Source organism: Notechis scutatus, chromosome 5 (genome assembly GCF_049901735.1).
Source record: "Notechis scutatus isolate UNSWTSFEM ecotype Mainland chromosome 5, rNotScu1.2, whole genome shotgun sequence".
Classification (NCBI taxonomy): domain Eukaryota; kingdom Metazoa; phylum Chordata; class Lepidosauria; order Squamata; family Elapidae; genus Notechis; species Notechis scutatus.
The window spans coordinates 92072074-92098513 of record NC_142013.1 but is presented as its reverse complement, the minus strand read 5'-3'; the positions used below and the strand labels follow the sequence as shown (position 1 = coordinate 92098513).

At 36.9% G+C, this 26440-nt stretch overlaps 1 protein-coding gene across 4 annotated transcripts in view; it reads left to right on the top strand.

The window, feature by feature from the left end:
* NALCN (sodium leak channel, non-selective) overlaps nucleotides 1-26440 on the top strand; it is a 228022-nt gene that overhangs the window by 47531 nt on the left and 154051 nt on the right. For all 4 annotated transcript variants that reach the window (XM_087967321.1, XM_087967319.1, XM_026668856.2 and 1 more), the window contains 4 exons: nucleotides 5927-6010; nucleotides 11290-11429; nucleotides 12193-12321; nucleotides 15740-15894. In XM_087967321.1, coding sequence (XP_087823447.1) covers nucleotides 5927-6010; nucleotides 11290-11429; nucleotides 12193-12321; nucleotides 15740-15894 — 508 coding nt within the window. The remainder of the gene's footprint in view (nucleotides 1-5926; nucleotides 6011-11289; nucleotides 11430-12192; nucleotides 12322-15739; nucleotides 15895-26440) is intronic.

The window sequence follows — 26440 nt, the reverse complement described above, 5'->3', positions numbered from 1 at the left end:
ATTAAACAAATTTCAAGCCATTATCCCATGCCCTATGCTGAACCATCAGATGACTTTCTTGGTTCGTCTTAGAGTAGTCTGAATCCAGCTTTGAGGCTTAATGCTATATGTGTACTAAATAACTCTAATTTGTGTAACCAATCATTAAGATTTCTGGGTCATTATAATGTGAACTGACCAAGCTATTTCAGAGCCATTAACCATAGTTTACTTTTATTGATGAAATATCAAGTTACAGTCATTGAAACTTCTGCTTGCTTGCACAAAAGGGAAAAGGAAGCAACTGCATTTCTATCTCGACTTATTAAATAAGACACGGCAATCTAATCACTTGCTTTGGTTTGTTTCTTATTCCTCTTGTTAGTTAGGGAAAGGATTGCCAAACTAAGCCAATGCCAATAAATTAGGTCCCAGCATGATGTGTGAACCTGCTATTTTCTTAATCAACTTGTCCATGGATTGATTGATATTAACTAGACAATTTAAAGAGTCGTATCTTACAGTGTTAAATAAAATCCATAATTGGAGCTGTTGTGTTATCTAGTTGTATAGTGAGTCATTTGGCTTTGACATTGTAGTTGTTGGCCTATTTCCCAGTAAGGGGGAAACGTTCCCAGGAGGAAAAAAATCCATCAAGTATCTGGATTCCCCCCCGCCCCCATCCTCCTGCTAATAATGTGTCAGATATTGAATAAATTAGTAGAACATAACTCCATTTAAAACATTTCTAAGGAATATTTCTATACATTTACAAAAATGATTTTCCCCAAAGCTCTCCACATAACAAGAAAGAATAGCTCTGGAACCACAGTTTTATTATCTGCTCTTTATCAATATTCAAAGTACGTGTAAGAAATATGCATATGGGAAGGATGTAACACCATGACAAGCTGTAAGTATTCATGGATAACTGAAAAAAGCCCTTATGTATGTAAATAAATGCACAGATGCTCACTTCAGAAATTTCAATTAATGTGCCTAGATCAGGAACAGAACATGGGCCTTAAGCTCCTGCTTATTGTATCCGTTGCCTATTCAGCTTCAGTGGAAGGAACCAGAGGCTGCGCCTTTCAGTACGTGTAAGAAATGAGACACTCTGCTGTATCAGAAGCACTGTTTATTGCACAGAATTAGTTTAATTGGGACCATCAGGTTTCAATAGCAGGACAGAAATTGGGCCATCACCATCCATACTGCAGAGGTCCAGAACACAAGAAGATGAGGGTGCTGCACCTCTTCACTGACATCTAGTGCTACTCTGAAACAGAATATGCCATTTATTGTGAATAGCACATTCATATTTAAATGACAGGTTTCTGTACCGTAATGTTTCTGGTGTTTATGCTGAGGCAATCAGGATATTTAAACACAAGTTTGCCTTGCACAACAGATGCTACAGTGTGTATATTTTGTCATTTCAAACTATTAAGTTCTAAATGTCATTTTCTGAAAATCATTTTTAACGAGATCTTCAACAAATACAACAACATTTCTACACAAGTAATATACAATAGGGGGTGGGGTGGGGTATGGGAATACATTCTCATGTATTGTATGTAAAATAACTCTGAAAAGATAGCTGCTGCTGCTTACAATTCTTCCTTATCCCATTGTATAATAATTTATAATCTAAATGATCAATGTAAATGTAAACGTAAACTCAAATGTAAATCGTTCTAAACTTGACTGTAAAAAATACGATTTTTGTAATAGAGTTGTCTACCTGATTCAGTTGTCTCGGATACAAATTTTTACAGTTTTAGTCACAAATTGACTTCTGTGGACCTCACTTCATACTTAAGGGGTCCATAGAGGGGGCGTGCATAAGCACACTAATGTGCCTATCGTCCCTGTCATTGTATTTTTATATTATTCCTGTTTTCGTTTCTTTTGACAAATTCCAATAAATAAAAATAAATAAAAGCCAATAATATCATCAATGCACTGCTGCAAACTTTGTCGACACTTATACTACCATTCTGTTGCTTTACTCATGTTCAGAGTTCATGTCCTTGATATTTTGGGAGACCACAATTATTGATGATATTGCTAAAAGCATATGGATGAAATGAATTTTTATCAAGCATGGAAAGGAAATATGTTAGTGGACGGAGCAAAAATCAACATTTGAGGGAGCCCAGAAAATGATGTTCAGTGGTTTTTTAATATAAGGTCCTATATCTATAAATATAATATATTTTGCTACAGGGTTTGACTTGATGGCAATGCATGTGAAGGATCTAACTGCCTATTGAACATGAACATCAAACTAAAAATGCCAGTGCAATTTTGATACGCATTAACTGAAACACTGCATCTGGAATATAGCAAGTGATCATTCTATTACATTCTGCTGTAGATAGGCCATGGTTTGTGTTTTGTACCCAGTTTGGGGCATCCACACATTTAAAAAGACCATGGAAAAGCTGGAGCAATGTCAGATGATGCGGCTCTGGAAACAAAACATACGAGAAAAGGTTAAAAGTGCTAGGTATATTTTGTTTGAATGGGAGAAACTTAAGGAGGGATGTTATAGTGGTTAATAAATACTGTATATAAAGACAATCTTGTTTAAGAAGTCAGGCCCTTTAAAGAGAGCTAATGTAGAGATTTTTCACTTTAGAGAGAGCCAGTTTGGCTTAGTCGTTAAGACACCAGGCTAGAAACCTAGAGATTATGAGTTCGAATTCTACCTTAGCCATGAAAGCCAGTTGGGTGCCTTTGGGCCAATCATTCTCTCTCAGCCCACAAGGTCAGGCTCGGGCGACAAGCCGGTGGGTAAATTCCTGTCACAACCAAGGGAACTGAAAAAAGCAGATCCTGTACTTGAAGGAAGATTCTAGAAAGAAAGAAAAAAGGGAGTGGGGAGAACTTTGTTCTTAGCTGAAACAAAGAGCAGAGCGAGAGAAACAAGAGAATGAAATTAAATGAGTTTTAGAAGAAACGTGAGGAAACATTTCCTCTTGATAAGAGTTGTTAAGCAATAAATCATCCTACCAATGAATCAGAAAAATGGTAGATTAATGGGGAGAAAATTATGATGGTTTTATTATTACATCATATAAATCATGCAAGTTGTGTCCAGCATAATGATTAAAAGTTATAATTGTTTTATAGGGACAGTGGCATTATAACATAGATTAACAACATTAAATTGTAGCATATCATCCACATAATCTTATTCTCTACTCTACCCTTGCCAATTTCCTTAATTTTTTAAAAAATATAATTCCATAATCTTGTATTTATAGAAACAAATTAAATACAGAAACAGGGTATTCTTAATGTTTATTATGACACATATTTTAAGAAGAAATATTGTTTCTTGCTAAATTGCTATTGTTAATCAGTTATGAAGTAGGAATTAAATAAAATATGTTTATCCAGAATATGAAAGCTAGAGGCAGTCAAAATTTATCTATATATCAACTTTATTATTGTCACAAATAATTCAAATCCAACATACCTTATGTCTCCTATTTTCCCTACAACGACCACCCTGTGTGGTTAGTTGGGCTGAAAGAGAGTGACTGGACCAAAGTCCCCTCCCCCCGGATGTCTTTCATGGCATAGCAGGACTTGAACTCATGATCTGCTTTTTAGCCTGGAGCCTTAACCTCTGGAGCAAATTGACTCTTTTCTGTATTCATTTTCCGTATTCAGAAACATCCAAAAAAAAAACCTTATCAAAGCCTTTCCTGCATCCAAATATACTGTATTATGGTTGCTGGTTTTTATTAAACACAATTACATCAAATCTAATGCCATCTATTTCTGAATGGCCTTATATAAATCCAGCCTGAGTTGAATATAAAATAATTGAAAGAAAAAATAATAATTTATTGGCAGGGATAGCATTCCTATTGATGTGTGAAATAGAACTATACAGACACAGGCACCCACAAATACACACACACACACACACACTCCAAAATAAAAAGTGATAAAATTGTATTCGCAGCTTAACAATAGTCAAGGAATGTTGCAAACATCCCTGTACACATTAGTAAGGTGCTATTGTTATTATTCAAAGCCAACTGTGAGGAGGTTGAAGAATAAATCACAGCTACAAAGGAGAATACTATTTCTTATATAGAACGATATATAGAACAAACTGCCTAATTAGGAATTACAAGATTGGAAGGCAGAACAGTAGCAGAACATAGAATATTTTCAGCCGTCTGAAAAAAATTTCATAGAACCCTAGAGAAGTGAGAGATTTTTTTTTTTTGCTCCGGCCGGATCATCTTAGGATGTGTCAGATGTTGTTATAACAAGTTATAATCTGCAGAAATACTAAAGATCCCCCTGGTGAATCATAATTTTCAGTACACAAAACTCTTGTCTTGCACTTCCCTAGAATCATCACATGGAAAGAATAATACTGCTCTTAATTTTCTTTCCACTTTAGCCCTGTATTTTCTTAGCTGACTTGATCAGTGGCTGAAACTTATCATCTATACCCCCCAAAAAAAAAAAAGGAAAGGAAAGGCTCGAAGAGGATGAGCCTTAGTATCTAACATATTTTTACAAAAAACCTGCCAGAACTCATTCATGTATTAAGGCTTTCATAAGAAAGCAGACTGATATTCTTGTCTTGAAATTCTAGAAACTGGAGCAGTGAGACTCAGAGTTGGAAGTATATTACTTGGGCCCTTTGTAGCCTTCAATAATTCTGTTGTGGCCACATTTGTGTACTTCTTGTGATTTCTCAAATCATCAGTAGCATCTAAACTCATGCTCCCATGCTAAAAGAATGATGTATAATTTTTACGTCAGTGCACATCTCTGTGAGTATGATTATAATGTCTTTCTCAGTAGTTTCACAGCAGTTGTCACTTTGGGGAGAAGGAAGCAATTGAAGTTGTTGGTTTTTTTGTCAACAACAATCCTTATGTTTCCCTCTCTAATAGCAGTAATTAGATATTAGGAAAATAATGCTTCTGGGGATTAATCTTTACCTGCCTCTAGCATCCTTTGAGTGTTGCAAAACATAATACTTTACAGAAATAATTCTTGACTGTGCCTACTTCTGAATTAAATGCATGCTGTAAAGCTTAGGCTGAATTTATATATCCTTATTTAAAGCAAATAAATGTGTTGTATAATACTTAAGCACACTATAGCTTTACTCATTTTAATGATATGTGGAACAATGTATGAATGAGCTTAAATTCTTAGCTTAAAGGTAGATTCAAAGACCTGCCTGAAAAAGAGAATTCCATAGATATCATTTTTCTGTTTGCTACAGCTGCAAATCATTAGAGCCTTTTCTTGGTCGGCAAAAAGATGAAAGGATCAAGATGCATCTGCAAACAGTGCTTGTAACTAATACATTGCTGATGTCCCAGGTTCAACCTAAAAAGTTAACAAGTCAAGAAAAAAAAATATTTAAAATATCCACAAATAACAAAATCAGTTACTATATAAGAGCATTTTATATGTTGGGTTACATTTGGGGAAAGCAGTCTTCCTGTGTTTAGTTTATATAATTCACTTCTCTTATTCCAGATGCATTGATTACAAACTTAAACTATTCACTATAGCACAAAGATAAAAGAGGTACTTTTAAATATTTGGCACTGACATTTGTGCCAAATAGTTGCATGGTATTTTCAACAGCTGTCAGAGTAAAACATCTATGAGGTAAAAATGGAGGATATGTTCTAAGTTACGTATTGTAAGCAAATGATTCTTCTACGTCACTAAACCTATTTCACTCTGTTTGGGATATTTATTTATATATATATATATTTATTGCAACATTCTCTAATTTATTGCCCTCTTGAGCCATTGAATTAATAGTTGCTGCATAGATATCATTTTGGAGAAACATTTTTAATGCTATCTGATCACTTTTGTTTAATTATTACAAAATAATACAATGAACACACAGTATGATCCAATTTAATTTTTTTTCCTGTAGGGGGATAGCTCCTATGTGAAGGACCGCTGGTGTGTATTTGATGGATTCATGGTATTTTGTCTGTGGGTGTCCTTAGTTTTACAGGTAATTATATTTCATTATAATAAGGGCCTCTCTGCCCAAGTACTGAGTATTGAGTTTAATTTAAAAATCCTCTGTTTGGCTCTCCTTCTTAAGCAAACTCAAGAAGTGTCTGAAACTTGTATTTGAACGCCAAAGAATTTCCCTAATAGATCTATTTTATTTTTCCTGTTATTATTAATCTTGGATGCCGCCTGACTCCCAATGTCTCTGAATGGTTCACAACAATCCAGACAAAGAAATTATATTAAATCCAATTAAAAAGAAGAAAAGAAAAAGAAGAAAAAAGAAGTCTACTCTCCCGCACTAGGCCTTCACCACTCTTCTGGACAAAGAAAAGTGGAGGACATTCAGAGCTCAGGAGGAACCAGGGGTGGGCTGCTGTGGGTTCATACAGGTTCAGGCGATCCTCTAGCTAGGATTCTGCCCAGTTCGACGAACCCACAGATTCCACCCCGGCTAGCCTTGCCCACCCTGCCCCTCCCCTCTCAGGAGTCTCCATGTGGCCTGTTTTGGATGCCAGGTAAGTATAGGGCCTGCGGGAAGGCTCGGGGAGGACGAAAAATGGGCCTCCTGGAAGTTTGGGAAGGCCAGAAATGGGCCCGTTTCTGGCCTCCAGAGCCCGGGGAGGCTGTTTTCACTCTCCCAGAGGCTCTAGGGAAGCCTCCGGAGCCCGGGGAGAGCAAAAACACCCCCCCCCTGCTATGGTGCAGGAGGCCTACATGGCCACACCCATCCAGCAACCGAGCAGAAAACTGATTGCTAACATTTTTGAAGCCCACCCCTGGGAGGAACCTAATTCTGGAGGGGAGAGGCTCCTACACAGAAAGCACACTTCCGGAATCCTGGTAGATGACATTGGTTACTTAAAGGAGCCCAGAGTTCATCAGTCCTGTAAGATTGAATCACCTGGGCATGAAAGACTGGTGGCCCCTAGGCAATGTAGGGTGTATGTGTCCTGATTAGGGCGAGGATTTCTGTGACCTAAAGTTTTAGAAATATGCACTTTATGACTTTAAAATTATTTCAATATGACCAATTAAGCCCAAAAAATGACTTATAAAGCAAAATATGACTTTACAATTTTTCTGAAATTAGCACTAGATTTTTGAAAATCTGTAATTACACACACACACACACACACACACACACACACACATATACATACACACGCAAATAAAAAGGTTTATTCTTCACTTCTAGTGCTACAATTGAAGGAATCAAATGACCATTTTGAGAATAAAATGGTCATCTCTGGAATAGTTTTCATTAACAGCAGAGTTGCATTGGATAACCATGTGCATCTTGTGGTTATCAAACTCAAAATTCCTTCTGTTGTCCACCAGTATGTTCTTGTATCTAGAGAAACTCTGTTCCACATCACAGGAGATTATAGGATCAAATTTGAAAAAAGCAAAGTCATTTGGAGAAAATTCTGACTCAAAGTACTCACCTCTTGCTTCGAGTTCATTTAGAACACTACTTATTCTGCAAAGTGTTGAATAACCCAGATTAGATTGCAGCACCCTCTGCAGTTTATCACTAATGTTCTCTTTACTTGCTTTACATCATCCTCAACTTATTTTATAATGTTCAGTGGATCACTAAATCCATTTCTACAGTTTCAAGGCGGGTGATTGCTCTTGATAATCCACTGAAGTTAAATCCTATATAGGTTAAGTTTTCAGCCAAGGTTTCAGAAAAGGAATCTTGGGATAATTTTGATGGAGGAAGATACACAACAGTCAAATTGTTTAACTATCGGATGCAAGGAGTGAAATAATACATCCAGCCAAATCCCCCAATGTATCACAACAGGTTGGGGAAGGAGAGCCAAAATAGGACCAATTTCTTTGAACTTTTGTTCAATGTGGAGCTGCAATGAATTTTTTCCCTATTATCTAAATCAGGATAGTTGTTTTGAACAGCTCCAGGGACTCTTGTAAACCACGTGCAAGGCATGTGATATGGATCATTTTTGGATAAAGAAATTTAAGTCCTTGGCTGCTTCAATCATGTATGGAGTGGCATCAAATGTTCTGACCAAGGCTTCCTGAGACACCAACAAACACACGTTAAATCCAAAACCCTTTTATTTTAGTTCAACGGCTGTGAATTATTGTCATTCACAGCCCTTAATGAGTCTCAACCAGTTATAAATAGTCCCATGGAAGTCTGCCAAAGTCCTTTGGAAGAAGTCTGATAAGAACACACCTTTATCTTTCTAGAAGTGCTGCCAATGACTAAAGTACCAATTAGTCTTTCAAAACCAAACGGAGCACAAATTCACCATGGAGCTTTCAGGTTCAAACCAACCAGAGTGAACAACGTTGATTCCTGCAAAGGTTCCTGTCCCTTTGCATTTCTTTTATATCTTATGGGAGGGGCAATCACCTCCAAGCATTATTCCCAAGTCGTCCCTTTTGTTCCAGGCTCCCCTTGTTTCTCTGCCTCGCTGCTGTCAGATTCTGGAGGCTCTGAAGTCAGCACATAACGCCCACATGGCCCTGGTGCCATCTCTGCATCAGACGCAGGACCATCATCTGAATCCTCCCCAGACTCCCGGACTGGTCCATGTTCTTCCCCACTGTCTGATTCTTCTGCTGTCTCCACCGGCTGCCGGCAGACCACAATATCAAAAGTGTTGTAAAGAGAAGGATATTCCCCCTTTTTGCACCAGCCGGAGTAGTTTCATAGAATTGTCAAAGGGCACAGCAATAGTGGAATTGGGTACTTTTTTTTTTTTTTTTGCAGAATTTCACGTTAGAAGAAATAGATCACCAGGCTTGTCGCATTTCAGAGTGCCAATAATAACACTGGCTACATATCTTCTGTTTCATCTATTGAAACCCTGATCTTATTGTTGTCAACAGAAAATCTTATCTTTCATAACATATCTTCATAGCAGGCAGAGATATAATTTTCTTTAGAGTTGATTCATTTGGAATCAAATGACTGGTGTAGTTCTCAAAAAAGAAATGCCTGGAGCTACCATTACCTAATTTCCTTAAGGTAATATTTGAAGTAACCATCATTGCACAGAGACCCTTACAAAATTCTGACTGTGTATTTGATGATTCATCAATGATGAACCTGCGGTTGAAGAAGCACTCTCGAAAAGGAGACGCTGCCTGTTCTAAGTGAAGGTAGATCTTGCTAAACAAGTCTTGTGTTTCCCGGTGTCCCAATGTTGTTGAATAATAAAACACTTCTGGGGCAATACCGTAATTTCACACAATTTAGGAAACAAAATATCACCATTGCTACTGAAGATCTGCTCCCCAAATTCTTGAACAAGATCATAATTTCACACTCACTGAACATCTGCTTTTAGGCATGTTGAAATCAGATTGCAGCTCACACATGACTTCATCACCTCAAACAAACACACTTAAGGGGAATTATCTTTTTTTCACGCCTTCTCAGGGAGAAGTCTTTCCCCCTCCCCTCTGTCTCTCTCTCTGTCTCTCTGTCTCTGTCTCTGTCTCTGTCTCTGTCTCTGTCTCTGTCTCTCTCTCTCTCTCTCTCTCTCTCTCTCACACACACACACACACACACACACACACAGGGAGAGAGAGAGAGAGATCTCCCTGAGAACAGGCAAATTCTCATTTTCTTTGCTGACTTATCAAGAGGGTTGCCAACGATCAAAATATAACAAAAACACAGCATTTGTTACAAAATTAAGCAGAAATTTTGAGATATCGTTAAAAAGTTGAAGCATGACTTTTCAAGCGAAATAAAAAGCCCCTAATTCTCACCAGATTACTCTAAAACATGTGTTAACTTAGTTATAAATTCAAACAAAGGTTCCTGAAAAAATATGACGTTTCATAGAAATCCTCACCCTGGTCATGATCATGATCACTTTGGAAGCAAATTGGCAACTTGAGAGCCATGGTGGCACAGTGGTTAGAATACAGTACTGCATGCTAATTCTGCTGATTGCTGATTGCCAGTAGTTTGAATCTCGCCAGCTCAAGGTTGACTCAGCCTTCCATCCTTCCGAGGTTGGTAAAATGAGGAGCCAGACTGTTGGAGGCAATATGCTGACTCTAAACCACTTAGAGAGGGGCTGTAAAGTGGTATATAAGTCTAAATGCTATTGCTAGTGTAGCTCCCAAAGCAGAAATGCTACATGGACATAGCAAGGATAATCATCACTGTTGACACCACTGCATTCTGGAACAGTTGGAGCTTCTGGGTGGTCTTTAAGGGCAGCCTCATGTAGAGTGTCTTATAGTAATTAGGCTGCGAGGTGCCCATGCCATGAGTATCTGAAAGATCATTTGATCTAGGAGAAGCACAACTGGTGTAACATATGAAGTGGTGCAAAGCCAACTTTGCTTAATAAACCTGGGTCTTTCTGGAGCATCTCCCATCTCCTTTCATTGCACTACTGAAACCCATTAGAGTGAAATCAGTTGGGCAATCAAGCTACTACTAAATTGAAATGTAATGCTTTTTTAAAAACCACCTAGATCAGTGTTGATTACTAACATTTTGAGATATGTACCAATTAGATAAATTGTATACTTTTGAGTACTCTTGCTTGGACACTATCTGAACTACACAAAACTAAAAGAGAAAAGTTCTGTTATTAGTCTTCATAAGGCTTTCAGATAAAAACTTCTTATTAGACAAAACCTCACATGGTTCAAAAAAAAAAAAAAAGATTTATCTGTATATAAATATATACATCTAATGAAATGCTCCCATCAGAATAATTGATAAAAACACCAGAGGTGTGTTATGCATTTACACGTTGCATTCCAGATTTAAATGACTCGTTCTCCTTTCAGTGTTTAAAAAGAAATTGAATTTTATGGTAGGTGTGTGCACTAGAGCTTGTTACCATTATTTGATTTGGCAGCCTACCATAGCTTGCTCTCCGCGTAGAACTCTTCCTCTTCAGTTTAGCCTAGAGCAATTCTATCATGTGAGCACCATATATCAGCAAAGACATCCTGTACCTTCTGTTTGACTACTCCAGTAAACCAGCGCATGGGGTTGTTTTAGATCAATATATTCAAGGTTCATTCCTATTGTTGAATGAGATGATTGATGTTTGAGCCTGCAGGATAATCAGTTGCAAAGGCAACTTTTTGAGAAGCATGGAAATTTTCAGTTGAACAAAACCAAAAACACTGAAAGTTAGCAATGGAAGTACGTCGTTCCTGGAAATAATAGTGTTTTGCAGAAATAATAATTTAAAACTAGCAGAAGAAGACTGGCCTGATTAGGAAACATCAGAGAGAAAAAGGTATTTCTTTTCTTCCTAGGTTTTTGAAATCTCTGAGATAGTGGATCAAATGTCTCCTTGGGGCATGTTAAGGATCCCACGGCCGCTTATTATGATTCGAGCATTCCGAATTTATTTCCGCTTTGAATTACCAAGAACCAGGATAACCAACATTTTGAAGTAAGTCTGTTCTTTGCCTTTGATTTTAAAGTGTAGCTTTGGTAACATTTTAGGCACAGCTGTATTAAAAAAAATATTGTGAGAGACTTGCATTCAATTTTCTATTATCCCAGATCTCTGCTTACATTATTTATCTTTGCAATATGGGTGAATGATTGGGGAACTTCCAGACTTATGCAAGTTCTCTGTTCTCTGAGAAGGAAAACCAAGCATTTTAGAAATTTGCCAAAGGCCTGATTGGTTTCTCAACATAGTGTATATCAGGGGTGTCAAACTCACGTCATGGCTTCATCACTTGACGTATTGGGACTTTTTTCCCCTTCGCTAAACCAGGTGTGGGTGTGGCCAGTGCGTTATGCATCCAGCCCATGGGCTGGGAGTTTGACAGCCCTGGTGTATATCATCAGTTCTGTGGGTTTTCAATAAATAACCAAGTTTAGGGTTGTCATAGCTATTAATTCCTTGGACATGCTTTTGTTAATATATACATACATAAGATTGTAAAAATAAGTTAGGGAGGTACACATCTGACAAACATCATACAAATTGTTCTAAATTACAGTCCAGTGTAGTTTAAATCAGTATTTAGAACAAAAAAACACCCCATATATTTCTCATTCTCACTGGGTAAAACAGGTGATTAATCTATACCTGCAAAGCCTTTTCTGATGGATCTGAAGTCTTGGAAATTTTGTCCTTTTTTCTTATTGTATATACATTTAATGCGTATCACTTTCATTCTCACTTTCTTTTCTTTAACTAGGCGTTCAGGTGAACAAATTTGGAGTGTTTCTATTTTCCTTCTGTTCTTTCTGCTTCTGTATGGAATTTTAGGGGTTCAGATGTTTGGACCTTTCACATATCATTGCGTAACAAATGATACAAAACCAGGGTAAGTCTCAATCAGTTTTTTTCTGTGTGTCTCCCTTTATCTCTCTTTCTAAAGGATTATTCCCTGTCTTATTTTGTATTTGATAATTGGTCTTGATGATGAGACCTTGAAATGTGAAAGTGTTTCTGTGAGATTTGATACTTTAGCAACACACATTTTTAAAGAACTTTCGGTGCTATGTGATCTTCCAACAGGGAACCTGGGAACAATATGTTCTAATTTCCCATGAAACATAGTTGTCAGATTGCTCTAAGCATATAAAACAGTGCCTGACAGTGTTGCCGTTAAGTTTCCAGGACCCTTAGGAAATGTATTCTGCATGAATAATTTTATCAAAGTCAATGTTGTAGTCAGATAGAAGGTGTTGTGGTGGAATTCCTAGAAAATTTGTACAAAAATGAGAAAAGGGTCAACTAAATTATAAAGGGCTAGAAGAGAAACAAAAACAGAAACAATATTCTTCATTTTAGTTAGTTATACCTTACATGTCAAATGCAGCTGTTTTTAATGATGTTTTAAAGTACTGCTAATAGAAGGTATGATTCTTTCTTTTTGGCATCTGTATTTAGAATAGAATAGGATAGAATAGAATAGAATAGGAATAGAATAGAATAGGAATAGAATAGAATGGGAATAGAATAGAATAGGAATAGAATGGGAATAGAATAGAATGGGAATAGAATAGAATAGAATAGAATAGAATAGAATAGAATAGAATAGAATAGAATAAGAATGGAATAGAATAGGAATAGGAATAGGAATAGGAATAGAATAGAATAACAGAGTTGGAAGGGACCTTGGAGGTCTTCTCATCCAACCCCCTGCTTAGGCAGGAAATCCTACACCACTTTTTAAAAACTTCCAGTGTTGGCGCATTCACAACTTCTGGAGGCAAGTTGTCCCACTGATGAATTGTTCTAACTGTCAGGAAATTTCTCCTTAGTTCTAATTTGCTTCTCTCCTTGATTAGTTTCCACCCATTGCTTCTTGTCCTGCCCTCAGGTGCTTTGGAGAATAGCTTGACTCCCCCTTCTTTGTGGCAGCCCCTGAGATATTGGAACACTGCTATCATGTCTCCCTTAGTCCTTCTTTTCATTAGACTAGACATACCCAGTTCCTGCAACCGTTCCTCATATATTCTTCATATTTCGTTAGCATTTTACTTTACTGTTTGAAGCTTAAAAACAGCCTGAAATACCTGTTATGAAGTCTGTAATAAACATTTGATTGACTGAACTATTCTGTTGAGAAAATAGTGCATGCATTATCTGAAATGAATAAATGGGAGATACATGCAAGTAGCCCTTGACTTACAGCCATTTGTTTATTGACCATCCAAAGCTATCATGGCACTGGAAAAAAGTGACTTAACAATCAATCCTGATGCTTACAATCATTATAATCACATGATCAAAATTTGTGCACTTGAAAATCTTATGTGTTTACAATGGTTGCAGCATCCCGGGGTTGTCTGATTACCATTTGTGACCTTCCCAGCTGGTTTATGACAAGCAAAATCAAATGGGAGAAGCCAGATTTGCTCAATAACAGTGTGATTCAGTTAAGAACTACAGTGCTAGTTGTGACAAAATCCAGCATGAGTCACTTGACCACTGCCTTGCTTAGCAACAGAAGTTCTGGCTGTAAGTTGAGGACTACTTATATGAAAGTTCACACTGCTTGATTCAGCTTCTATAGTTTTGACTCCAAGTAGGCTATTCTTACCCTTGGATTTCCCAAGCATAGCAAGATATTTGCAGTGGTGAAATGTTCAATGTTAAAACAAACATAAATAGGCTACTTTAGTTTAACTGTATGTTTAATAAGTTCGGCACAATTGAACCCATTTTTTTTACAACAAGATTTTCAAAAGCAAACATACAACTGAGTGCTATATTTTCTGTGATGCTTCTCTTAATTTTACCTCGTTGTTTTTAGGCTCCTTCCTTTCCCTTGAAGAGAATTCTAAATATTCATACTCATCCTCTTGCTTTATCACTTGGCTGGGTACATTTCTTCTGAGGCAGTTATTTGTCTATTTGCATTATAGTGTTGTCTCTCTGGCTCGTCTTCTCACTTTCCAATACACAACATTTTGTTGCTGTTTTGAGGGCTTTACCATGATTTATTTGTATTTGCTGCTTGCTTGTTCATATTTGTTTAATCTCTGTGGAGGAGCAATGCACGTTAAGGAAGAAAGACTTTTAAAAGTAGCATTTTAATGTATTCAATAACTAATGCCACAGTGAGCTAGACTTCTGGTTTTCTATATTAGTTCCTTTATCAGATCCATATTGACAGAATTTCAGCTCCAGGATTAATCTGGAAATTAATTCCAATATGCTTATTGGATCCTAGCATAACTATGACGTTCACTTGATAGTAAAATAGCTTCTCCCCCCTTTCTTTTATAATATGGTATGCATTTTGCTCAAGATATTAGGCTGTTTTCCTTTGTTTTATCTTCACAATAAATTGGAAGTGAATGGCTATGCCAAGATTGCCCATTAATTTCATTGCAAATAAGAATTTGAATTGAGGTCTCTAGAGTCTCAATCCAATACTTTATTCCAGCTTTCCCTAATTTGGTGCCCTAAAGAAGCAGTGGAACAAGCACTTCCCAAAATTTCTACTGTTCTTTCTACCTGCTGTTTTTTCCCTTAAGTATTTAAAACCAAGCCTATATTATTTTCTACAACCCACATATTAAATAAAGAATGAGATTACAATAAATGATGGCCAAGACATTTCAATTCTATAAGGTATCTTTTTATTTTATAGTCTTCCCTCCATGGTCTTAAGTGAATTGTCCTAAATCTACTATTATTTTCTACAGGCTGAATTAATTTAGTCCAATTGCTCTTAGTTTCTCAGATGGAGAGGGAAAATAAATAGGACTACTCCAAAATAACTTATTTAAAGATAGAAGGTATCTTTTCAAGTAAATCACTTGTCCCTTTTTATCGTTTAGCTTTTGAATGTATACATAACTTATATTAATAGCTTTTTTCCCATTTTTCCTCACTCTCCTTCATTGGATTGCCCTACAGTAGATCTTAATTTGTTGAGGGATACATCCTTTCAATCATTTCAAGTCCTTTCCCCATTTTCTTGAGCCTTTATTCCATTTAAAGATGATGTGTGAATTTGATAAAGAGTATTCATATTGTTCCCAGTTCCCAGAAAGTCCTTCTTCAGTTGATAACTCTGTCGCTATCCATTATTCTTCAGTTACTCCCTGGCACCTAATTTTTATACAGGATTGTTATTTCTGTGCAGGCAATGAATTTGGATATTCAAGGAGGTAAAGGTGGAAGCTAACCAGATAGTCTTTCCATCTCTTTGTACTCTGCAGAAAGAACAAGATTGCCGAGATAGCATTCAATTTGACTAACTGATTTCCTTGTCATCCCAATAGAAACATAACCTGGAATAATTTGGCAATCCCAGACACACATTGTTCAAAAGCATCAGAAGAAGGTTACCAGTGTCCACCAGGATTTGAGTGTTTGGACCTTGAAGAATTGGGGTTAAGCAGGCAGGAGCTGGGCTACAGCGGTTTTAATGAGATAGGTATGTCTATCTGATTACAATCTATTTCCAATGCCTATTTGAAAATGCTTATGAAGTTTGTAGAAGCTACTGTGAGCAGATAGGGTGTTGATATACTAGGAAGGAGCACAAATTAGGTATCCCTCCCCCTTTGGTATATTTTCCTCATAATTCAAAATGAAAATTGATTATTGAATACATAGTTAAGTCTGTGCAATTCAACTCTAATTTCCAAATTCTAGGTCATCTTAGTAGTAGAAACTTTTTGTTGATGTTACTTTCTCTCAAAGTAAAGCAATAGCAGCTATAGAATGCAGCATTGTCCAAGAATGGAGACCATAGGTGGTTGGTTTTTAATCATTTATCTCCCGGCTTTATTTTCACCTTCTATGAAGGTGACAAAAGCTATTCTAGGTGACTGCAATATTCTATTGCAGTTTGGAAATGTCATGTCTAATTTAGCCCTTAAAATACATTCTAGTGACACTGTCATGAGCATTAAAGTTAATAAGTTAACATTTTCCTTAAAAGCACAGCTGAAATTGATGGAAGAGAAAGTAACATAAGTAAGTAGAAAATACAAGTACTGTCCCTGATGAAGTGGGATCAGATTACAAAGACAGTGACCAATATTATGTATGACCTGTGTAAATCAGAATTGATATAATCTGATTGAGATTCAATATTTAAAAATGTCATGATTTGCTGTGAGTTTTTGATTTGAGATTTGAGGGCAAATCTACTCATTTCAGCTGTTTAAGCTTTGAGCTTTAATGTTTAAAAAATGTGTCTGTAAATTATAATGAGGAAAATTCAAAGCTCCTAAAGAAACTTCTTATTTTGCTAGTATAGAATGAAAATTTCAGGGACTGTAAATTGACTAGAAAAAATTAATTCTGTCAGGTTTCAACTATATCCCACAATAATTTTAAGATGTTCTCCCTGTAGCTTTCTGAAGGCAGAGATAGTAAAGATGAAGAAATGACTATATCATTCAGTGTCCAAATTATCTAACAAATAGCCTATGCAGATGTTAGCTGGACCAATGAATATAACTGATTCCAATTTAAAAATACAATCTTTCAAAAAAATCTCTTTAGTTTTCCACTTGGTTTTCTGAATTACTGTGAAGAATGTTAGTTGATTTGTCCTTGTAAGGTGTTGCACATTGTTATTTCTGATTACTGATCTCTTACTTTTCTTGTATACTGGGGGTTGGCATAGCTGCTTGGCAAACCTATTTGTAGGTGGCAGGTAGGAACTCTCACTTTGGCTTACTGGCAAAATGTGGCCTTTTCTGGTCTAGATTTAAGAAGAAGAAGAACCATTGATTTGTTTCCGTGTGTATATGTAGTTTGTTCCCCTGATTGCTAGGACTTTGGGGGTGTCAGGAGGATTAATACAATCAGTAGACAAACATGACGGCTCCTAGAAAAGAAATCACTCATCAAGTGGCAGCAAGACTTCAATTGTGTTGGAGTTGTGGCTTATTGGCAATATTCTTAGTGAACTGGTGGAGGCAACTTAAGCAGATTAGTATCGTGAACTACAATACCACAGCGTAGTGGTTCTCAACCTGTGGTCCACAGACCCTTGGTGGGGTTGCAGAGTCACCACAGGGGGTCCAAAAAGTCCTGAAGAAATGTTATGATTTAAGTCTTGAGAGTCGGTGACCATTTCCATGGCTACAAAAGGTATTTAAAGGGTATCTATGGTGAAAAAAAAGGTTGAGAACCACTGCTATAGAGTTAGGGTAGGTAGGCTGCGGTTAAAAAAAATAAGAATAAGAAAGAATAAACAAAATTTTCAGTCATGCCATTACACCTCTTAAAAGCCTTCGCCTCTCATAGAAAAAACTGAGCAACTGGGAGCTGAGTTCCCAGTTGCACTGATAGGCTAACTAGAAATATAGCTCTTAATTACTATATAGGACAGACAAAGTGAAAGCTTGCGGCCGCCCATGTCCAGGAAGCTGGCCCCATGGGGTAGTTATATCAGAGCCCCCTCATGCAATATATGTGGAAGTGAAAGTGCAGCACAGTATGTTGTCTGCAATAATTCCAGCGGAAAAAGCCATCTGAATGAATTTGCTGTTCCAAAGCAAGTCCCTCTTTCAGTTTCCAAATAAGCTTTACTTGGGATTATCCAATCAAAGCTTCCCTTCAAGTCTTTCACAGCAATCCTCTCAGCTTCTCTCAGCCATATCTCTGGAAGCAGTGGGGTTCCCAGTCTTCTCCTCCTACATTCCATTCTTGCCATCTAGACCAGGGGTGTTAAACTTAAGGCCTGGGGTCCGGATCCGGCCCATGGGGTACTAAGATCTGGCCTGCAGGGCTGCCCTGGAAACAACGAAGGACCTGCCCACAGTGCCTCTGCCAATGAAAACAGAGCTCAGATGGGCAGAGTTTCAGGAAGCTGTCACAGCTGAAAACGGAGCTTGCGAGGGCTGTGGGGGGGCCTCCCGAGCTCTGTTTTCACTGGCAGAGGGTTGCAGGAGGCTGTCGTAGCTGAAAATGGAGCTCGGGAGCCTGTTTTCACTGGCAGAGTGCTCAGGCCACACAGGCGTCCCCAACACAAGTGATGTTGAGCTGGCCACCCCGCCCCCCTGATGTTAAACACAACCCTGATGCTGCCCTCAAGGAAATTGAGTTTGGCACCCCTGATCCAGACAGTGACCCTATTGTCTTCCAAACTACCTATGCAGGAGACATCTATGGAGATTCTCAGTCACTCAGGTCACTGTTGTCCCAAAGGTGCTTTTTCAAGAGGCAACTGGACTTTCAGAAAGTCCAGTTGCCTCTGCAGGAGACAGAATAATGCTCACTTGCATAGAGATGAGAAATTTATGCTCTTCTCCTCAGGCCCCCTCTTGACAATTTCTCAGCTGTTCTTTCACACTGTACTGATCCTGATGTTTCCCAGGACATCTGAGCAAGAGAAAGAAAACCGTATCTATTTGCACAAGGGAGAGAAAACTTTTTTTAAAAAAAACCTCACATTTTGACACTTCCCCAGCAAAGAAACCCCTTCAGTACTTTTTACCAACCGTTCTTTCTGGCAGAGTGGTCCCAAAAGCATCAAAGAAACCCTAATCCTAGAAGGCAGAATATACTGGTTCTTTGTATATAGCAGACAAAGAGATTAAAAACTCCTCCTGAACATTACCACCTTCCCTGTCCACTCCTTCAAAGGACCGTCACACTTCTAACTTCTGAAGCATCTGAATAAGAGTCAAAAGAATCCAGATATTTGCATACAGGAGAAAATATAAGGTTTTTCTTCCAAAGCCTCATTTTGTATACGATGTTTTAATTTTACATTTTTGTTGTGTTTTTTTTTAAACTAAACTTTTCTAATTTAACCATTGTATATTATCTGTTACTTTTTAAAGTGGATTCTCCTTTCAGAGTTCCTGTGCTTTTTAGTTTGTCTGTACAGCTTTTGGGATTGCAAGGCACGAAGATGCCTTAGCCATGTGCATGATACAAAAGCTGCAGAGGGCAGCCAGGCAGTGCTGGAAAAAGATTCAGCTGCTTTAAGGAGAGGAGCTATGTGAGGAGTCTTGCACGCACCGAAGTACATTTATGCCTTCCAGTCTGTAGCACTGCATCCCTCTGCTTTCTATAAGGGCAGCATCCTAAAGAAAGCAAGAACTGACATGCTCTGACATTACAGAATATGCATACTGTACATATAGCCTAGCCTTATACATAAACAGGCCTAGCCTTTGGTTCATTATAAATACCATTTTAGTCAAATACTGTGAGCCAGCTGTTTTGATTACTGTATACATTGTAAAGTTATCTACTCAGAAACACATTGTTATGTTCATTGTATTACGACTTATTAACTGAACATCTTAATTATGTTGTTTTATGTGCAATGATAATAACATTTTCAGTGTCTGCAAAGATTTGAAATGATTAGAGAATGAGAAAGAATATGATTGTATGACTACATTTTTCAGAATTATGATTTAATTATATATAACTATGCCTATGAAAATAACCAGAATTCAGAGGATCTTTTTCAACAAAGCAGTATTTTTACTCTTTGAAAACCACGTTCTGGTATACAGAAGTGTAAAACTAAGTGGAAGTGAATTTGCTAGTCTTTTAACTTTGATATTGTTAAAATTAATTCCTTCTCTAGGGGTTCCATTATTGCAGTGACCAAAGAACATTATTATATTCTTGCTCTACAAGTTATACCACAGAAGTTTAAAACTAAGTGGAAGTGAATCTTCTTTTTGTAAATTTCTCTCTTTCCTCCCCCTCCCCCCCAAATGCATTCCTTATTTTTAACTTGTTATTAAAAATAACACAAGGAACACATATTTTCTTTACCTTAGGATTTTTTTCCCCAAATTTTGTGAGTGATCCTTAGAGTGTAAGGAAAACTTAAACATACCGAGTCTAGTATTGGAAATCTTGGGGAAAATATAAAGACTGGACATTATGTGCCTGATAGTCTTCTTCAGGGACCTTGTATGGCATGTCTAAGCGATAAAATTTCTAATGGTTGTGGGTTTTTTCATCATGAAATACTTGCCTGGCAAGGTAATAACTTTTACTTTTGGTGTGATGAAGAGTGTCATCACCTCCTGCTTTTACTATGCAATTTCCTATTTATGACAAAGAGCAATCTTGGAAGATCATTGCTTCAAGTATGGTAGTCCTAATTAAAGGAATTTACTTTTTTCCATTTTCACAACTTATAAGTAGCTTTTTTTAAAAAAAAAAGTTCACTCATTTTGATTGATCTTTTCTTTGCTGTTGAAAAATGGAGTGGTTGCTTATTAGGGACAAAAGGCTTGTCCCTAATCCTTTGGCTTCTGCAGAGATTTAATGGAGAGTCAAGGTTCAGGAACACTTTTAGGCTTTATATATTATTTATTTATTTATTTATTTATTTATTTATTTATTTATTTATTTATTTATTTATTTATTTATTTATTTATTTATTTATTTATTTATTTATTTATTTATTTATTTATTTATTTATTTATTTATTTATTTATTTATTTATTTTGTCAAGCAATTATAAGATAACAAGTATAAGTATAAACATAGTTATGGATACATGAAATAGATACATACAAGAAAAATAAAAGAAATAAAAATAAAAAAGAAACAATAGGACAGGGATGGTAGGCACGTTGGTGCGCTTCTGCACGCCCCCTACAGACCTCTTAGGAAAGGGGTGAGGTCAATAGTAGACCGTCTAAGGTTAAAGTTTTTGGGGTTTGGGGAAGAAACTTTTTGGGGTTTGGGGAAGAAAGCTTCATGCTTTCTATGGAGCAGAAGGTATGTCCATTGTTCCTGGAATGCCTTTTACAGAGTTGGATGAATTCAGTGACTGCAGCCCTATCTGGAGAAAGCTGAACTGGAATATTGGAGTTGGAGTTGGAATATTTTTTATTGGCCAAGTGTGATTGAACACACAAGGAATTTGTCTCCAGTGCATAAGCTCTCGGTGTACATAAAAACAACAAAGTGATAAGTCATAGATCATAAATCATAAGATACAATCATAATAAATCATAAAATATAAACAACAAGTGACAAATCATAAGATACCAATAGGAGAAGGTAGTAGAAAAGATGAGACAAATGGTAAGATGAGAAGGGTAATATCATACAGCCCTATTACATGGGTAAATTTCTTTATGCCTAAAATAGTGCAGTGGGAATTAGCTGTTTTGCAGAGTGATAGCATGGGGAAAAAACTGCCTTTGTGTCTAGTTGTTTTGACATGCAATAAGGGGAGAAGTTGAAATAGTTTATGTTCAGGATGTGTAGATATTTTCCCAGCCCCCCACTTTTTTTTTTGGCTCATGTAGTATACAGGTTCCCAATAGAAGGCAGTTGGTTACAATTGTTTTTTCTGCAGTCCTAACTATCCGTTGAAATTAGGGATTCAGCTGACATACATTGGCTACAGCCAGACTACTGATAGAATTTCCATGTAGGTCTGCCTTTAAAGGTAATTTGGAAACACTCCAATCTACGTCTAAAAAGCTACACACTACAGCCACGGTATAAATACCACACACAGAACAGCCCAAAGCATACAGAGAAGACATCTGTGCTGGGAAGGCATCAAATGAGCTTATTTGGTCATGTTTTGTTATTTTAAATCAGAATTCTACCTTTATATATTGTTGGAACTGTATCATCTTCTCCAGAATGGTCCAGTTGTGGCTTGGCTCATAACATATAACAATCTTTCGTTATGTTCAACTCCATCTGTCATGGAGCTCACACCTTCATGGGGCTTGAACCTCCTCCTAATCTGATTCCCCTCCCCCATCTGAATTTGGAGTTTCGTGATAGATTTCATGGGCAACTTTCAATCACTACATTTTCAGGCTCCCCAGAGGAAATGGCTGTACTGGAAGTTGACTTGAGTGATTAAGATCAGGCTTGCTGATGAAGTTGCACAACAGCTTCATGAGAAGGGAAAACATATTTTTCTCTGTAGGAAGGGGGGTGGGTAATATTTTGTTATTCCTGGACCTGCCTTATCTTGGAATGTGGATATTAAGTGAATTTTGATTTTTATGCACCCTGTTTAGTCATCTGGAAGAAACCACTGGGTAAGCTTATGCTGTCCCCTGCCTCTATTCAGGAATGAACATGTTTTGCAACCAACTTAAAAATCCTTTTCAAGCAGACGAAGGGCAGAAAAGGGCCTGTGCTGAAAGTGCCCTTGGGTTTCTTTCCTATTCGAGCAATCTTAATCTTAATTTGCTGTGAGTTGAAGTTATAACAGGACTGATCATTATTTCCTTGCTGCTGCTGATGTAACTATAGTCTCTGACATTAGAAGCAATAATACAGATGCTATTCTGTATTAAGTTGCTTTCAAACGCTATAGCAGAAATTAGTTTGGATGGTAGGCTCCCAGAGGCAAACTGGCATTAATTTACTGCTTTCGGTTAGATTCCATATTCATTACTTACGTCCTATTCATTTCTGTGTGTCTTATTTGGGGGGTGGGGGGGCTCTATCAATCCTTGTATCCTGGCATATCCCTGACTTGTTTCCTGCCAATCCTCATAATTGCAAAACAAGAGCAGTTATAAAAAGGATCACTCAGTTTAATTGGTTTTACTTCTTTTCCTGCTGAAACTATTTGGCTTTCCAACTATCTCCTTTCAAGGCCCATTCTTTTATTTTCAGCTCTTCTCAGACCAGGGATCCTTCTGGTGTTGTTGTTTTTTTGCCTCGAAAGACTGCATACCTAGGACTGTATGCTAAAAGAATTGCCTTAATCTAAGTAGCATGTACTCAAAAAATTGATCGCTCAATGAAGATTGGAAGCTTCTGTTTCTCCTTGGCTCTAGGTTGTTTCTCTCTTTGCTTAGTTTCCATCCCTTGTTTCTTACCTTATCTTTTGGTGCTTTGGAAAATAGTTTGACCCTCTCATCTTTGTAGGAGCCCCTCAAATATTGGAAGACTGCTATCATGTCACCCCTAGTCCTTCTTTTCATTAGAGTAGACATACCCAATTCCTGCAACCATTCTTCATATGTTTTAGCCTCCAGCCCCCTAATCATTTCTGCTGCTCTTCTCTGCATTTTTCCACAGTCTCAACATCTTTTTCGTATTTTGTTGACCAGAAGTGGATGCAGTATTCCAACTGTGGTTTTACTAAGACTTTGTAAAGGTCGGAAGTCAGTGCCTTTTCTTTCTTTTTTCCTTCTTTTCTGTACTTTTCTCTTCCTTTTTCCCTCCCCTATTTTTCCTATTATTTGCTTTTGTATTTTTATATTTTATAGTATTAAACGAATAAAAAAGATTGATATGGAAAAAGTCTCTCTCTTTTTCCATAATTTTTTTTAAAAAATTTCCTCTTAGACTCTGAAGAATATAAAAATTTCTAAAGAATTAAAATGAACTGTTTTCCATTCTTTTTAATTGAAAAAAGAAATTTAAAAAGTTTTTTAAAAAATGAAAATTTGAAGGAAAAACAGGATTTTTTTATAAAAATTCAGAGATTTTAAAAATGTACAAAAGTTCTTGACCCTTTTGCTGGAAATCTCTGGTTGTTTTCTAGGAGATGCTCTTAACCCTCTACTCCCTGCATTGAAAGTTTATCTCTCTCATCCATGTCCCAAAGTGTTTTGTACTTATCCTCCCCCCCCCCTGCTTTCTTGCCCTTTGATTGACTGGCAACTGCCAGTATTTCCGGGTACAATATGCTGGTTTGGGCACTTACTCTGCTTCACTGCTGCTCAGCTGTTGCTGTAGATGCTCTGGTACAGGGATCTCCAACCTTAGCAACTTTAAGACTAGCGGACTTCAACTCCCAGAGTTCCTCAGCCAGCAAAGCTGGCTGAGGAACTCTGGGAGTTGAAGTCCGCTAGTCTTAAAGTTGCCAAGGTTGGAGACCCCTGCTCTGGTATACTGTCATACTTAGCTCTGTGCCTCTGCTGCTCAGCTGGTCTGCTACACTGCTTTCAATCACTGCCCTAAGCACTCCGCTCCTCTGCCATTTAGTTCTACGCCACTGCTGCTCAGCTAGTCTACTGTTGGTCTGTTGCCACCTGGCACCCTTCCACCATTGCTCAGCTAGCCTCCTCACTGCCTCCACCCAGCTGGGCTGCTGGGCCCCCTCTACGCTGGTCTACCAGGCCTCCTCATTAAAAGGGTTTTTGTTTTCAAAATTTTAAAAATTATGGAAGTTCATTTTCAAAATTCCACAAAATTTAGAAGATTTTTTTTTAAAAAAAAGAAAATTTAAACTGAAATTTCTATTCTTAAATGTTAGTCTTCTAGAATAACATAGTAACAGAGTTGAAAGGACCTATACCATTTGGGTCAAATGGCTGTCCAATCCCTTCTCAAAAACCAGTGACAGAGCATCCACAACTTCTGAAATCAAGCCATTCCACTGGTTAATTGTTTACACTGTCGGGAATTATTTCACCTTAGTTCTAGGCGTTCTAAGTTCTCCTTTCAATCCCTTCTATGGCTAATGTTGATGTTGCCCTCTTGATATAGTTTGTAATCCACAGATGTATTAAAAAATGACAGACGAATAAAATTTGAAAAGAAAAACAAAAACTTAGCTGAAAAGAAAAAAATATCTCAGCTGAGAGTAAAAAATGAAATAGCTTGTTTTTAACACATTAACACACACACACACATATATATTGTAATGATTATACAAAAATAGTAGTCTTCATAAGAGTGAAGAGGTTTATAACTATAAAAATATTGCAGTCTCTAACAATTTATAATCTATACAAGAAAGTTGAGTTCCTAAGAGGTCTGTAAGGGGCGTGTATAAGTGCACCATCGTGCCTCCTGTCCCTGTCCTATTGTCCCCATTTATTTGTACCTATTTCCTGTATTCTTACTCATGTTTATACTTATACCTATTATCTTGTAAGCGATTGACAAATCAAATCAAATAGAAATAAAATAAAGAGTGATAGTTGCAGCTCAATACAATAAAGGTTTACCATCCAGCCAATAAAAGTTTATCATTCAGGTCATAAAAGTTTACAATTCTCCCGGTGATAGTTGTAAACAGCTGTGAATAAATGATGACTCAGTTTTCTCAGGATCATGCTACACATATAACATTCATATTCATTTCATTCATGATTATTTAGTTAATAAAGACTGTAATCCTGATAAATCCTTATATATATGCATAGAGAGAAAAAGAAAAAGAAAAACCTTGCAAACAGATCTGCCCCAATTCATCAGAGAGATGGGGAGGAAGAACACTCCTGCAAACAGATCCATACCTAATTCATTTTGTAATTATGCCTGTGTAAGTATGCACTATTAATTGTAAAAAGAACTATACCGTCGATATTGAAGAAAACCAGCACAGTCCATATAGAGAAAATTATCTCAATGCTGAGATGCTGTACTGTGCTTTGTCCCTTTCTCTTCAGCATAACAAAGGAACCTTCAGACAGCCTATGCTCCTCAGCAGAACTCACCAGAATAACTTTATCCAGCTAAACGTTTGATTTCCAAGTTTTCTCTCCAACTCCAGTCTTTTCCTCCATTCACTTTTTTTTCCTGTGGGGGCAATTTTTTTTTTTTTGGTAAATTTTTTATTGATTTTTAAAGACAAACATAAACAAACAAAACATAAAAACATCAAACTTTCTTCCATAAGTATACAAGCAGTGTGCCGGTTGGTTTACAATTTTTTTTGTGCATCCATTTCATAGTCTTCAATTACAGTTACATTGCATAATAGCTCATATTATCAATCAGAAATTGAATACCCTAGTATCATTACTAATCAATCATTTGACAATAATTTTATTCATATTTTGCGAGATAACTATAATTTACTTAGTATTATTTTGTAACAATTCATATAATCCTCCCAAATCTATCCTAAATTTTTTTTTATAGATATAGTAAAAAAGAAAAAAATACATCTTTATATATTTATTATTTTCTAAAATTCTACATATTTCATTATTGTATTTTATTATCTAACCATTGATAGAAAAGGTCCCAAATTTTATAAAATTGTTTATCCTCTTGTTCTCTAATTTCAAATGTCAATCTACTCATTTCAGCACATT